Consider the following 15,905-nt stretch of genomic DNA (forward strand, 5'->3'; position numbering starts at 1 on the left):
TCACCCCTTTTTGAGAATTATGGAGGCACATATTCGTTAAAGTATAAATTTTCATTTTTCATTTTTTTACGAACAAATATTTCCATTCAATTCTCAGCTCTAAAGGTATATTAATTTTTACTTCTGTTTCTCCTCGATTGTTTGAAATTGTGATTAAGAATTTTTAAGTAAAAACATGTTTAATTAAAAAAATTATTTAATACACAGAATTGTTTCCAATTTTCACAACTACATTATTAATATGGAGATTTGTATCAAGACAAAGAGGTGGGTAAGAAAATTTTGATTACGAACCCTATAAATGACAAAAAAAACTCTTTATCTTTATTTCAGTTCCAAAGAAAATCTTTCTTTACGTTTCTAAGTTTGTTTTTCTAAATATCACTAAATTCTTTCCGATTTTGGTCGAATTATGTAAGTAGGTATTAAAATTTATCTCGACTTTAAATTTTGAATTCTTCTTCTTTCCATGTTCGTTCCCTAGGTGGAGCATATGGTCAACACGAGACGTCTCCAAGTCACTCTGTCACGCGCCATCTCCTTGGCTTCCTCCCAGATCAGTCCGGCGTCTCGAAGTTCCGCTGAATATAGTCGGTGAATGGTTGTCAGCGGCCTTCCGGGGCGCCGGAATCCTCGGGGTTGGAAGAAGAGACATGAGGGGTTGATGCGCTCAGGTGGCATTCTAAGGATACGTGCCAACCATGTACACCTTCTCCTCTTTAGGACTTCCAGTATGAAGGGCTGTTGAGTTCTTTTCCTCACATCGTCATTCCTGACGAAGTCATATCAACATTTTGAGGCCACTCAAAATGTTGTAAATAAATTATCTGGTCAAATTATAAGCTTAATAATAAAAATGAAAATGGTATTTTCTGGCGTTTCTCATGTGTGTGATTATAATCCGGGATTCGGATCTCACATACTAATATAAGAGTTTCTGCTAAAAAAAAAAAAGCTTCTTTACATCTCACCAATAGATGTCTCTAGTGAAGTTCTAGTGATTCAAGAACAAGGTTTCTAAATTGGTTCATATATATAGAACTTCGAAGAATTTGAGTAGTGTGGTTGTCAATAATGGGTAGAATTGGTGAATGTTACACGTGTGTAAAGTGATCACTCAAACCAGCCTATGACGGTCGTAAGCCCCGTAAATGCCCAGACTTCCATATTCTTCTTCATCTTTGATGAAATGTCAAAAAATAATATGAAGTCATATCACTTTATACCCAGTATTCGCCTCAGGCACCTATTTTCAAAACTTGCTAGTTTTTTGCTTTGAGCTTTGATGAGGTGAGCATCTGTACAGTATGTGAGTCGTGGTACCAAATTTTGAATTAGAATCCAGAAATAAACTCAAGAATCTATGGTTATTGCTTATCACCCGACCACACTAGTCTGTAGATATAAATTAGTTAGTCTGTTGTCTGTGGTACATATATAATATTTGTTGTGGACTTCGATAACTTCAAAAAAAAAATTCGATAACTTCAACTTGACATTTCTGACCGTTTAATCGCACGTAATCGCACGTATTTATCAATTAGTAGTCCATTTCTACCACGGTCCGTGGCTGTACAATTAGTTAGTCTGTGTCCGTGGCTTCTAATATCGCGGGAATATCATTTTCGTTTAGTTTTATTTGATTTTTAATTGGATATTTACAAAATTTGATGATGAGAAAATTCGACACGATAAGGTTAATTTTAACTGTCCAAGAGTATCCTATTATATGGGATAGTTCCTTGAAGGAATACTATAACAAGGAAAAAAGAGAACAAGCGTGGCTAGAGATATGTAAACGGTGCAATCCAGATTGGGAAACATTGAGCGCAAATGTTCAAAACGCAAAATGCAAGTATTTTTTAAAAATATTTTATTTTATTATTATCTTTATATATCTTCTTAAATTATCTACTAGCTGGCCATCACTGCCTTCAACGGGCAACAAATCCACTTCGTGTGAGGTCATACACCATTGGGTAGGACCAATAGTTCTTTAAAAAATTTTTTTTTTGCTAATTTGTGGCGCAGAAGAAAAAACAATAAACACGTGAATATTTTTAATAAGTGACAGGAGCTACCTTTGCTACACGAGTAGAATTTCCAGCATCACAAATTCTGCTATAAAAGTTTTTGATGGCGGTCATATTTGTCCCATTCATTGGCAGTAACCACAAAAATACCAACAAAAAAAGGCAGAACGCCATATGTCCCCCCCAATGACAAATGATATACCCATGCAGACTTACACAATCATATATATGAAAAAGGGAGATATGAAGAACACTGGATGTTTTAGAAGTAAAAAAAATACTTAAAAATTTTAATATTAAATTTTTTAAACTTTGACTGTGTATATTGATTATGCTTTTAATAAAAATTACCGGATTTATGATTATGATGAATTGATGGTGAGAATTTTTCCTTGTTTAGTTTTGCACAAACTGTTACTGTAAAGGTAAATACAGTCAAGCCTTGTTATAACGGACCTCTATTTCAGTGTTCCGCAAACTTTTTCTATTCAAGGTACACCTACCAAAAAACGAAATTTCAGAGGTCCATATTTACCATATTATAGTAACATATTATGTTTAATGCGAAATGTGAGCCTACTTAACTGAGCACAGGCAATCAAAATTTGGAGCAATTGTGCTATTTTCACAAAACTAGACTTTTTTCCTCAGCACACCAACTGATCACCACTGTACACCAGTGTGCTGCGGCACACACGCGGCGGAATAAATCTATTTAACGAACTTCGGCTATAACGGGCAAAAAATCTGGTCAAATGTAAAAATATTTTTTATTTTACAGATACCAATTTGAAAAAAAAATGGACCCACTGTCGTGATTTTTACAGAAGAAAAACCCTGAAACCGGAGAGTGATCCTTCAGGATCTGGTGCAAATGCAGAGAAAAAATATCGTTATTCGGAAATATTACAATTTTTGGACAAGGTGATTACCGAAAAAACGTAAGTGGACTTCTAATGTGATTTTTAAAGGATTAAAACAATAACCCGCAAAGCTTCTATTTTAGATGCTTGTCTGCAGGTAGGATAGTCAGGATAGGGAAGGTAAACGTGTAAAAAATACATCTTAAACACCCAGACCAATTGAAAATAAATCTGTCTTGAATTCATTTTGCAATTGGTGGGAATCAAACCCGCGACACAAGTTTCGCAGTTGAGCGTCTACTTAACTACGCTATGGCACCTGTCAAATAAATATTGTTTCTGATAATTTTGGAAACTTAAATAAAATTAATTTGTTTCTTTATGTCCGCCTCCGTAGTGTAATGGTCAGCACGTTCGGCTACCGTTCTGGAGGTCCCGGGTTCGATTCCCAAGGGGGGTAAAATAAAATATAAGTGATTTTTTCACTGTAATATTTATTCAATATTACCATGGACTGGTACCTGAAGCGGAGGGCTGATCACCTTTCCTTCATGTGTAAACGATCAAGATAACACTGCGTTTATATGACACAGTGCCCTATGCACCATTGGGGTGCGGATAAGGGTTTTATTATTTATTCTTTTTATTGTGCCACTCTACGCTGAAATTTGGCAATATTTAGTTTGTCTGCAGCTGATCTAAACAGCGGCTTGGTGCTGCAGTGGAACCACTTTCTCATGTTGTTAGGTCGGGATATACAACTTATTCCTGCGCTGCGTTTACCTTAGAATTCACTATATTTTATGTATGCTTCCTCTTTCTCTCCCCTCATAAAAGTATAGGGTAATTTTTTTAGGTATATTCTTTTATTTCCAAAATCCACTCATGCCATGGATTAACAATGCTAATAGGAAAGTTACTCATAATATATTATTAGATTAAAACCAATATTTTCAGCTTTTCCACTTTATTTTTATTTGACCAGCGACCGGGTTTCGTCGTGACCGACATCATCAGACTGGTGTGATGATGTCGGTGGTGGTCGGTCACGACGAAACCCGGTCGCTGGTCAAATAAAAATAAAGTGGAAAAGCTAAAAATATTGGTTTCAATCTAATAATATATTAAAAATGCAATTCCATCATGAAGTGTCAGTGGATAATATAAATCTATTGGAAAGTTACTCATTGAGAGTATACTTAATATTCTACAAAAATGGTCTCTATCCAAAACTATTGTTATTGTTGCTTCCGTAATGCAAAGGGACTTATTTATTGTGGAAAAAAATATTGTCTCGATATTAATTCTGCTGTCTTTATCGTGCCGTGTTATTCAAAAGGTATAAAACCATATTGTTTTAAAGTTCAATTTGGCAATACGTTTTTTTTTTTCAGTTTTAAAAAAAAAGATGAGCAAGACAATGGAGAAGATTTTTTCTTAGTTTTAAAGTTAAACACGGATGACACTCCCGGTTCCTGCGTGATCTGCTGCAGTACTACAGACTGTCACTGGAATTGTGCCGGGGAAATACCGCAACTCGAAGGCAGCTTTACTGACTCGCTACAGTATTGTTTCAACATAACGGTAATTACAACACTTTGTGTGTCCAAATACTTGTTCACACATCTGGATTATCTCCAATTACAAGAGTTATTTTTCATATTTTTTCTTGACATCTCAATATAGATGTAGAAGAATATGGAAGTCTGTAAATTTACGGGGCTTAAGACCATCATAAGCTGGCTAAAGTGATCACTTTACATACGTGCAACATTCACCAATTCTACCCACGATTGACAGCCACATTACTCAAATTCTTGGAACTTCGATATATCACTCACTCCTTTCAAGAACGTCATAAATCAAAAATCGACAATTTTCAGTTTTGTGTGTTTTTGGAATGCCCAGAAAACGTACTATATCCCATCAAACCCGCTACAGGGCAGAAAGTGTTGTTTTTGCTACATTGTATTATATTTTTAAACTTTAAAAACGTTCTCCTGAAAAATCAATTTTTTTGATTTATGACGTTCTTGAAAGGAGTGAGCGATATATGATTCAATTTATGAAATGTAAGCCCCGTAAATGCCCAGTCTTCCATATTCTTCTTCATCTATGTTGAGATGTTAAAATTTAATAAAAATAACTCCTATAATTGGAGATAATTCAGATTTGTGAACTAGTAATAAATATTTCCATTGCAAGCAAGGCCTGTAGTCTGACTCAGTAGTGGAGTAGTAAGCGTCAAATGCAACAAAATATATAAATTATTGTCAGCATCATTTTACCTGTCTGTTCTCAATATGGCTAAGTAAGTAAGTAAGTACTTAGTTAGAGTTCACCAATAAATTTGCAGTTGCCGGATGAACTTGCCAATGGTGAAGTTTGCGAGGAATGTATATCCCATCTGAAAGAAGCTTTAGTGTTCCGGAAAAAAGTTGAAAGTGCGACCAATGGACTCCAACAAATGATAACTGGTAATTTCAATATTATTGTAAACTATATTATACAGTCCGATTTCCAGGGGGGGTTAAATAAATTTAAGTGATTTTTTCACTCTTATGTTTATTTAATATTACCCTGGACTGGTACCTGAAGCTGAGGGCCGATCACCTTTCCTTCATGTGTTAACAATCAAGATAACACTTTGTTTATATGATGCAGTGCCCTATGCACCATTGGGGTGCAGATAAGGGTTTGAAGAAGAGAAGAAGAATATTATTCTTAAAGTATATTTTTATTGAAGGAAAAAATAGTTTACATTATCCGGTTTACTTTTTGTCATTACTAACTACATTCTTAATATGTTTTTTTAGAGAATTCTTCACAGGGCTTACAAACAAACAGAATAACACAAATCCCTTTGAAAAAAATGGAAATCAATATAAAACGTGATGAAAATCGCGATGACATCAAGAGTGAGTCAGTCGACTCCCCTGGAAAGCAAATCAATATTGGAAAAAAAGGTGTGAAAATACTAACCAAATTAATTGAAGTAAAGCGCATGGAGAAAGTAAGAAAAACAAAATTGAAGGGCTATCGTGTAATCAATAAAACGTCTAAATCCGTACCACCATTGAAAAATTCAGCTAAAGATTGTCCGGTGTGTAATAAAAGGATAGAAAATTTTAGAACTCTTAAGAAGCACTACAATAACCATTCCAGGAGGTTTGTGTGCGAAGACTGCGGGAAAGATTTTTCGTCAGCCGGGGTGCTCCGCTCACACAGGGAGATCCATATGGAAAGGTTTCCCTGCAAGCTGTGTAGCAAGACGTTCGCTCGATACGACTCCATACAGAAGCACATCAAAAGCGTCCACCACGAACAAAAGCTCTTCGCCTGCTTAATTTGCAAGGAGAGATTCAAGAGCTTGCACGCTAAGCGGAGCCATCAGATGTTTGTTCACGGAGGGAAGGACATGGAGCACCACGTGTGCCCGCTGTGCAAAAAGGAATGTTTCACCGCGCACCTGCTGGACGTTCACAATAGACACGTCCACTTGCAAGAGAAGAATGTTACCTGTCCGCGCTGCCAAAAGCAGTTCTTTGGAAGCAGACAATTAAAGACCCACATGAAAACTCACGGGGGTAAGCTATTATTATTTAATTATCTATTTATTAAATTCTTAATTAGGTTACAGAGAAGCTTCATTTGGTTCATTCCAAATGGAGGATTGTTTGTTTTGTCCCGTTACACACATACATACATAAACACACGCATACCACACATATCGACGGCCCCTACGTAAAGTACTCTATCTGCAAATCGGTTACTTTACAGGAGAGAGCTTAGAAGATTTTTTCAACATATTTTTTTTTATTAATCAACGGTTTTATCTGAAATTCTAAACTTGTATTATACATTCAAAAACACGATAAAATAATGTATTAAATCGTGTTAAAACTTTATGCTTTGTCAAAATTAAGTAGTAAGCGTTTTAGGAGTTCAGTTCATTTCGAAAATTCGACGTAGATAGCTTCTTATACGCCTGAAAACTAGGCATAATTTATTTTATATATTTTTTTGTTTGTTTATATTTGTAGATAACGGTCAGTTGATAATATACACCAAATATCTCAAAATTGACAAAAATGTATTTAGAGCACTTTACGTAGGGCACGTTGATATATATACAGCCCTGTCCATATGTATATATTAGGCACCCCCTACAGAATTGGTTTAGGTCTTTAAATACTGCAATTCTTGGAATTCTTGCAATCCTTTCGGATTGTATTGTATTTTGATGGATTTAACCTACAACTTACAACCTGCCATCCCGACCTGTGACAATTAGGTGATGGTTTATTTAAAAACACTCTTTTCACCCATTTTAAGGTTCAGTTTTATATTTGAAACGTTGCTCTCCAGTTATAACAAATAACAATCAGTGAATAAGTGACATTTAAGGCTTTATTGTTTTTTTTGTTGACATATCATCAAAGATGAAGAAGAATATGAAAGTCGGGGCATTTACGGGGCTGACAACCGTCATAGGCTGGTTTAAGTGATCACTTTACACACGTGTAACATTCACCAATTCTACCCATTATTGACAACCACACTACTCAAATTCTTGGAAGTTCTATATATATGAACCAATTATGAAACATTATTCTTGGATCACTAGAGACATCTATTGTTGAGATGAAAAGAATCACCAATAGATGTCTCTAGTGAAGTTCTAGTGATCCAAGAATAATGTTTCATAATTGGTTCATATATATAGAACTTCCAAGAATTTGAGTAGTGTGGTTGTCAATAATGGGTAGAATTGGTGAATGTTACATGTGTGTAATAAAGTGATCACTTAAACCAGCCTATGACGGTCGTCAGCCCTGTAAATGCCCAGACTTCCATATTCTTCTTCATCTTTGATGAAATGTCAAAAAATAATATGAAAATAACTCCTGTAATTGGAGATAATCCAGATTTTGTGAACAAGTATTTGGACACACTCAAAATGTTGTAAATTCATCATTTTGTATTAAAATGCCAAGAAATGTGATTTGAGTGAAATTGAGCGGTATCAAATAATTTTATTGAATTCAGAAGGGCTAACCCAGGTTCAAATAGCTAAAAAATATAACGCTACCGGTGTGATGTCCCGACTTACATAAAAAAATTAATATAAAAAAAATATTAATTTATGTATTAATTATAAATCAAACACAGATTTTTTGAATCTACTAAGTTGTATTTTATTAACAAAAACACATAAAAATTATATTGTGACAATTGTTTCGCCTTGTTAGGGCATGACATTCGTTTGATAATGCCCTAACAAGGCGAAACAGTTGTCACAATATAATTTTTATGTGTTTTTGTTAATAAAATACAACTTAGTAGACTCAAAAAATCTGTGTTTGATTTATAATTAATACATAAATTAAAATGGAGTTCTACAAATTAAACGCCAAATCAATAAATAAAAATATACATTTTACATTTCTATGATGTTAAAAAGTTTTTTTTTTGTTATATTAATATTCCAAATGCCTCAAATGTTTATTTTTTAGATAACACATTTATCTGTGACATCTGCAAGAAAGGACTCCAAGGCAAACGCCAACTGCAACGGCACTTGGACATTCATTACGACATACGGAAATTCATGTGCCAACATTGCGGACAGTCGTTTGTGCAAGGAACTTCTCTCAATGTGCACTTGAGGTCGCATCACGGAAACCCGGAAGAGAGAGTGTCCCGTCGCCCAAAAGTAATCCGTTTAACTCAAACTTGCGATTCTGATTCCCAAAATGTTTAATTTCCAACCCTGACTGACTGACTCCAACCTCAATGGTTTGTAAAAGAAAAAACTTGAAACTGGATTCTTTAAATAAACCAAACTAAAATCTATTTGTAATTTTATATTAATTACTAGAAAAGATATTGATGACTGATTGATGCTTTAATAAATATATTTTTTGAATTATATTTTTCATATTATTTTTTGACATCTCATCAAAGATGAAGAAGAATATGGAAGTCTGGGCATTTACATTTATAGATTTGCCGTTTAATTTGTAGAACTCCATTTTAATTTATATATCAAATATTGAAATGAAACACTGATTTTCAAAGTACCAAATTTTATTATTAAATTTTTATTATTAACATAACATAAAAATAAATTTTGTGATAATTGTTGCTGTTCCCTGTGCCTGATCCCTGTGCTTCAGATACCAGTTTGGGGTAACATTAAATAAATATTGGAGTGAAATCATTGAATTAAAAATGAAGGTATTGAAAGAAATTTATGGCTGAACTAGGGATAGTTGAGAAGATTAAGAAAAGTTCTTTAAGGTGGTATGGACATGTGGAGCAAATGGATAACGAGAGAATGACTAAAGAAGTATATTTGGCGAATGTGAGCGAGAGAACAGAACGAGGATGGCCAAAAAAACTTTGAACAATCAGAACCTGGAATCAATGATGATGATGTCAGGAACAAATGATGATGTCATAAGTCTGAGTAATCGGAGGGTATGTATGACTAGATGTATGGACCTGAAGGAAGTTAGGAGTATATTTCAGGACAGAAGAGTGTGGAGTTCCATCCTCTCTGCCTACCCCTGCGGAAAACGGCGAGATGGTAGTAGTAGTATAAGAGTGAAAAATTACTTAAATTTGTTCTAACCACCTATCATTACTAGGAACTCCAATACGGTAACCAAGTAATAAAATGCAGTAAACCCCGCTATAACGTTTAGTTAAGTACCGCATTATCGGAGGGAACGTTATAGAGGCTAAATGTTTTTAAATTGTATTTTAATTTAAAAACAAAATGAAGACTCTAAGAAGCATATCAGGCAAGAGTCTTCGAGATAGAATAAGAAACGCCAGGATCAGGGAAATATGCGAGATCGAAGATGTCGTTAGGTGGGGAAGGCAACGAAGGAGACAATGGTATGCGCATGTGAGGAGAATGGAACCATCCAGACTCCCCCACATCGCCTGTACGGCCAACCCTATGGTAGACGACTCCCGGGCAGACCACCAAAGAGATTGGTTGATAGCTGGGAATCAACATCGCAGGAGGCTAATCCCTCTTAAAAACAGGCCACAAAGCCTACAACAAGATGAAGAAAAAGAAGAAGATTTTAATTTAATAATGACTCATTTCAGTAATTTCCGCTAGTTAAAATGTAAAAATACAATTTAAAACATTATCCCTCTACAATGTTCCCTTTGATAACGCGGTATGTATCCCAATGTCATAGGGGGGTCTACTGTACATATTGACCAATTATGTTATTTTACAGCATTATATTTCGGTTTTGATTTCTTTTTAATTGGCTTGAAGGCGGAGGCGGCGTCCTTGTGGTGGGAGTGCATGTGGACCTTGAGGGAAGTGTGCTGAATGAAGGCCTGTCCGCATATCTCGCACTTAAAGTTCCGGATATCATAGTGGATCTTCAAGTGCTCTTTGATAGATTTCCTTGTTTTCACAGCTTTGCCACATAGATCACAATGGAAGTTTTTAACGTCTGAAAAATATAGTAAAATAAATAATCTTTTTTTTTAATCACTATAAATATTTTATTATAACTTAATTATAATGTCTACCGGTTTCGAAGCTAACTGCTTCTTTATCAAGTATTAATCAGTCTTGATCAAGAAGCGGTTAGCTTCGAAACCGGTAGACATTATAATTAAGTTATAATAAAATATTTATATTGCTTTTAAAACAAAGTTACATTTTAATTATAAAATGGAAAATCACAAAGTTCTTCAAATTTAAATTATAAATAAATAATCATTTGAATGTGCTCTCAGCCTACGTAATGGAGGATCTGGATTGTAGTATATTATGTTCAACTTAACACATTGTTTGCGCGAAATGCTTCAAAGCATCTTTAACATACTGTTGGTAGAGAGCGGGAGACGCTTACAATCGTTCTATTTGCTTACTATTGGTAGAGTGCGAGAGACGCCATAAAACACTGTTCAGATGGGAATTGAGTTTGCGGTTACTTGTGATTAGTATACTGAGGGTCGGGCGGCAGACTGTTTGAGTATAATTAGGGTCGGGGTTGATGAAAACTGCCCGACAACAATGTGTTACTGAAGAAAATTTACATACACTTTGAATTTGCATGATCACTTTTATTTTCTTTCTTTGCTTAAAATAAAAGGTTTATGTATTTTTTCAAACACATAGCGTAGCGATAGATGTAGTAGAAAGAGTATTATTTTTGTTATTTATTATTTTGGCATTCACTTTAAATATAAAACACTTGTTTTTTACTACTTTTTACTACTTGAGTATTACATATACATATTGTTATGACTAGTTTCGAAAGCTTTAGATGCTTCCATCTATGTACTAGTTTATACTCAAACCCATAGATGGAAGCGTCTGTAGCTTCCAAAACTAGTCGTAACAATATAATGCTCAAGTGGTAAAAAACAAGTATTTTACTTATAATTTGAGTATTGTTTACATTATCTGGCTGGAAACAGAATAGCTTGATATGTTCAAACAGATATAGCTCAGAAAATTGACATTTGTGCGAGAATTACTTACCGCTGTGTGTTAACATGTGTTTCTGTAGTTGTTCATTCCCGAAGAACACATTATCACACTCCGGGCAAGCGACGTTCTTCTCTCTCACGTGAACTCTGCGCATGTGTAGATCCAAGCGACGCGTCGTGAAGCACTTCTTCTGACAGACGGTACAGATGCGCTGATCGTACCACACGCCGTGCTTCTCAAGCAGGTGCTTTTTTCGTTTTAGAGCCTCGTTGAATCTCTCCGGACACTGCGGACACGAATAAATGTTTTCCTTATTGTGGTTCACCTTTATGTGTTGCTTTAAACCGTTCCGGTGCATGTATGTTCTCTCGCATTTGGTGCACGAGTAACGGGTGTCGCTGTTGTGGGATAAAAGGTGATTTTGGTACGAGGCCTGATAAGCAAATATCTTGCCGCAAATCTCGCAGAGAAACCGCGGATAGTGCTTGTCGAAATGCCTCAGTAAAAATGCCCGCTTTTCAAACATTTTACTGCAAACGGGACATTCTTTCGTATTACGTTTTAAAATGGGAATGTTAGACTGCGGTCTCCGTAATGTATACTGAGGCTGGTCGTACCATTCGATTCTTTTCTTACATTTTTCATTTTCTTCATTACTAAATACTTCCGTCGAACAGTCTGAACCCTTAATACTCGATATCTCTGCCGAACTGTCGTGTTCTTCTTTTACTATATTATGTTTGCGCTTATTTTCTAATATAATGTAGTCTATATTATTCCAATCGTCGCTGTCTAAAGGCTCTTCATCCAACACCACATCAAATTCATCGGCTTCACCCGATTCTGTACTCGTTACTTCCAAACGATTTGACCTATTTGACTGGCTCTCTAGTTAGTGAAAAAAGAAGATATTTATGTATTATATATATACCCTTTTAAATATTTATATATTAATTATATTATAAAATCCCCCCTTCGAATTTAATATTAAAGAAAACATCTCTAGTTCCCTTTATTTTTAAAGATTTAAAAATAACTCATATAAGTGGAGAAACCAGATTTGTAAACAAGTATTTGGACACACTCAAAATGCGAATTTCCTCAATATTTAAAATTACATTTTCAGAATTGTCGCCGCAAAATTTGACCAATTGTTGACATCTTTGTCGCATTTTAAAATTTCTACTATCGTATCTGTTACGGAATTTGTCCTATGTCCTTTTTTTTAGATCCATTCGAAATTTGAAAAATCTGGATGGGTGAGATTCTTCTTCTAACCCTTATCCGCACCCAATGGTGCATAGGGAACTGCATCGTATAAACGCAGCGTTATATTGATCGTTAACAGATGAAGTTGATGACTCCTGCGGTTCAGGGACCAGTTCAGGGAAATATTAGATGAATATTAGAATGTAAACTTACGGGACCTTAATCACGGTAGGTAAACACGCTAACACCATTACACCACGGAGGCGGACAAATGACGATGATTCTGCTGTATGTATTTTACTAGGGAGTAACTTGAATGAGGGGGTTATATTATTAAATTTAATCAGATAGGGCGGTAATACCTGGATCTTTATTATCAGTGTAATCATTTCCGTGACACATGTCTGTTGTATTTCTCGCGGTTCTTTTTTTTAACATTTTTAATTTTCCATGGATGCTTCTAACGACTAAGTTATCTAAAAGAAAAAAATAATTCAAATATATTTAAGTCAATAAATGCTTAAATTATGACAAGGAATGAATATAATACTCACTGCTATTGGAATTAAATAAAGTATTAAAATTTTCTTCCTTACACGTTTTTTCTTCGGGATATTTATTTAAGAAATCTGCAATAAGAAAAATTATTTTTTATAGAAGCGTATTTTAAATTTTATAAGAAGGGAGTAATAAAAAATAATATGAAAAATAACTCCTATAATTGGAGATGGACCAGACTATGACGGTCATAAGCCCCGTAAATAGCCAGACTTCCATATTCTCCTTCATCTATGTTGAGATGTCAAAAATATAATATGAAAAATAACTCCTATAATTGGAGATAATCCAGATTTGCAAACAAGTATTTGGACACTCAAAATGTTGTAAATAAATTAATTGGTCAAATTATAAGCTAAATAATAAAACGAAATGGATATTTTCTAGTGTTTCTCATGTATGTGATTATAATCCAGGATCCGGAAAAAATCTCCCTAGGAATCAAGTCCTAGAACTACACTACAGAGGCAAAGTAAAAAGACAATAAAGAATTAAAATGGCATATTTATTTATTATTTAACCGCATTAACTTTGTTCCTGAGAGACGCCCGTGCGCAGCGATATTTCACTGTTTTTTAAATGGTTACTTTTATCATGTATTTAGTGAAGAAACAATTTATTTTCCTAAACAAAAACATTCAATGGGATTCATTGCACTTTTTTGTCACATTATTCTTGAAATATATCGTAATATAAACAAATAAGATCGTAACATAAATAAATCAAAGCACGCATCGTGTGTCACTCTTACCCACTGGCGATGCGTAGCGTCGAGAGTGAGACAGATACAGGGCATGATTATGGCGCGGACTAATTATCGACCTCAAGAAAAATCAGGGATCTGTTCTTTTCTTTATCCTTGTGATGTTACAAATTATTAGTCAGATATTTCAACAGATGTCATAAGGCCAAATATTGACGTATTATTTTATACAAAGTTCTACACCATGAAAAAATTCCTCCAAGTTGAACTGAGGTTGGAAACTTGGAGCAAAGTAAAAACACATACGCTTATGTCAGCCGCGTATGGGGCATGTTTTGTGAAAACACATATGGTTATGCGAGCCGCGTGGATCTGGTTAAAGGACCCACCTTCAAACTTCAATCGGTTCATGTGGCGCTCTCCCACTCCTTCTACCTGCTTCCGGAACAGAAAGGCGTCTTGCAAGCGAGACACACAACTCCCGCATATCTCTCCCCTTCTCTCTTTATCAGTCATCTAAAACAAATTCAATTATCATGCAAATTTCCAATAAACATATACAGCAGTCAGTCTCTAGTGTATTGACGGGGATTACATTCACAGAAAAGGTGTGGATATACGTTCAGCCAATGACACCCATCTACGAACAAAAATGCACAGTTATGGATATTGAAATTAAAGGAAAATGGTTTTACCTGAGGCTTTTTTCTATGTGACGCAGTGGAACGGTGTTCCGGCACCTTTTTTACAGATAATATATATATATATTTTTTAATTTTCAAAATCAATTATACGAAACATTGTTAGCGCTTACACAATAACAGTCTATATTTACATAAAATAATTTGTCAAAATGATAAAATATGGTAATATAATGAATATTTATTTAATATTTAAATAATGACATTTGAATATATTTTTTTTAATAAAAAGCTTGACATGAAGTGAGTTCCCAAGAAAATTGATCTAATTTTACCATTAAAATTTATAAAACCTGATAATCATTCAAATATTATCAAGCATACTGCAAAAACAAACCAAGTAAAAAAAATACAATACAAAAATAATTATAGCATTTATGTTAAGCATTTTAATCATTGCTCTATGCTATAATAGGTATAATAATAGGTAATCTAGGTATGAGAGAAAGAGAAAACCCTTACCCGCACCCCAACGGTGCATAGGGCACTGCGTCATATAAACGCAGTGTTATCTTGATCGTAAACACATGAAGGAAAGGTGATCAGCCCTCCACTTCAGGTACCAGACCAGGGTAATATTGAATAAATATTACAGTGAAAAAAACCACTTATATTTATTTGACCCTCAATGGAAATCGAACCCGGGACCTCCAGAACGGTAGCCGAGCGTGCTGACCATTACACTACGGAGGCGAACAATCTAGGTACAATAGTTACAATATTCATGTTTGTATATCACCTGCATATGAAAACAGTGTCCCAAAATCTCGCTGTAATTCTCCTGCCGACCATCGCTACTAAAGTATTCATAGTAGCTCCTAAAGCTGTCTGTAGCTCCATTGCAGTTACAGATCATGCACGAACCCGGGATATATTTGCATGACACCTTTTTAAATATCGGAACATCTTCATATTCCCACTTCATTTTTTATTTAAATATAAATAATTGGAAGCAATTTTAATTTTTTAAATGCTCAATCAGAACCGATTCTTATTAATGAACATAAGAAATTTATTTTTGTATTAAATTCTAAACAAATCAAATGATTTTGTTGTTAAACGTACATACTAACAGTAAACCAAATTATTTTGAATTTTGACATTAATTTGACGATGAAACCCCAAATAAGACATGACCATAGAATGCATAATTTTTTGACAACTGATCCATAGATACTGTCAAGATGTCAAAAAAGTCTGCGCGCATACGTGTTTGCTGCAAATATTTTCGTCTGGCGTTTTCCTCTTCCGGAATTTCGATGGAATTCCGGACTCCCGGGCAGACCACCAAAGAGATCGGTCTATAGGTAGGAATGGACATCGCAGGAGGCTACTCCCTCTTGAAAACAGGCCACAAGGCCT

At 34.8% G+C, this 15,905-nt stretch overlaps 2 protein-coding genes across 3 annotated transcripts; one reads left to right on the top strand and one right to left on the bottom strand.

The window, feature by feature from the left end:
* Positions 1–1,410: 1,410 nt before the first annotated feature.
* Positions 1,411–8,828, top strand: LOC148302510 (uncharacterized). 2 transcript variants are annotated; one of them, XM_088271467.1, is made up of 6 exons: positions 1,411–1,851; positions 2,815–2,974; positions 4,291–4,480; positions 5,253–5,373; positions 5,713–6,483; positions 8,413–8,828. In XM_088271467.1, exons 1-6 carry the CDS (start codon positions 1,671–1,673, stop codon positions 8,658–8,660), a joined length of 1,671 nt encoding a protein of 556 aa, XP_088127593.1. In that variant the 5' UTR covers positions 1,411–1,670; the 3' UTR covers positions 8,661–8,828. The 2 variants fall into 2 exon arrangements, with proteins under 2 accessions (XP_088127593.1, XP_088127594.1); XM_088271468.1 differs by lacking the exon at positions 1,411–1,851 and adding an exon at positions 1,910–2,301.
* Positions 8,829–9,156: 328 nt separating this feature from the next.
* On the bottom strand, positions 9,157–15,688 carry LOC148302511 (uncharacterized). The gene is made up of 6 exons (XM_088271472.1): positions 15,283–15,688; positions 14,232–14,358; positions 13,136–13,210; positions 12,944–13,057; positions 11,424–12,260; positions 9,157–10,383 (listed from the first exon to the last, which is right to left on the bottom strand). Exons 1-6 carry the CDS (start codon positions 15,466–15,468, stop codon positions 10,148–10,150), a joined length of 1,575 nt encoding a protein of 524 aa, XP_088127598.1. The 5' UTR covers positions 15,469–15,688; the 3' UTR covers positions 9,157–10,147.
* Between the last annotated feature and the right edge of the window lie 217 nt (positions 15,689–15,905).

This window comes from Brachycentrus maculatus, unplaced genomic scaffold (assembly GCF_059751285.1).
Source record: "Brachycentrus maculatus isolate JH-2025_06_01 unplaced genomic scaffold, ASM5975128v1 h1tg000442l, whole genome shotgun sequence".
Classification (NCBI taxonomy): domain Eukaryota; kingdom Metazoa; phylum Arthropoda; class Insecta; order Trichoptera; family Brachycentridae; genus Brachycentrus; species Brachycentrus maculatus.

What these genes read in the sequence shown, in the direction of transcription:
- LOC148302510 (XM_088271467.1), top strand. Translation starts at nt 1,671, where the DNA reads ATGATGAGAAAATTCGACACGATAAGGTTAATTTTAACTGTCCAAGAG. An exon ending in ACTCCAACAAATGATAACTG is followed by an intron (nt 5,374 to 5,712) that starts GTAATTTCAATA and finishes ATGTTTTTTTAG; the next exon opens with AGAATTCTTCACAGGGCTTA. An exon ending in CCACATGAAAACTCACGGGG is followed by an intron (nt 6,484 to 8,412) that starts GTAAGCTATTAT and finishes TTTATTTTTTAG; the next exon opens with ATAACACATTTATCTGTGAC.
- LOC148302511 (XM_088271472.1), bottom strand. Translation starts at nt 15,468, where the DNA reads ATGAAGTGGGAATATGAAGATGTTCCGATATTTAAAAAGGTGTCATGC. An exon ending in GACACTGTTTTCATATGCAG is followed by an intron (nt 14,359 to 15,282) that starts GTGATATACAAA and finishes AATTTGTTTTAG; the next exon opens with ATGACTGATAAAGAGAGAAG. An exon ending in CACTGATAATAAAGATCCAG is followed by an intron (nt 12,261 to 12,943) that starts GTATTACCGCCC and finishes TTCACTAACTAG; the next exon opens with AGAGCCAGTCAAATAGGTCA.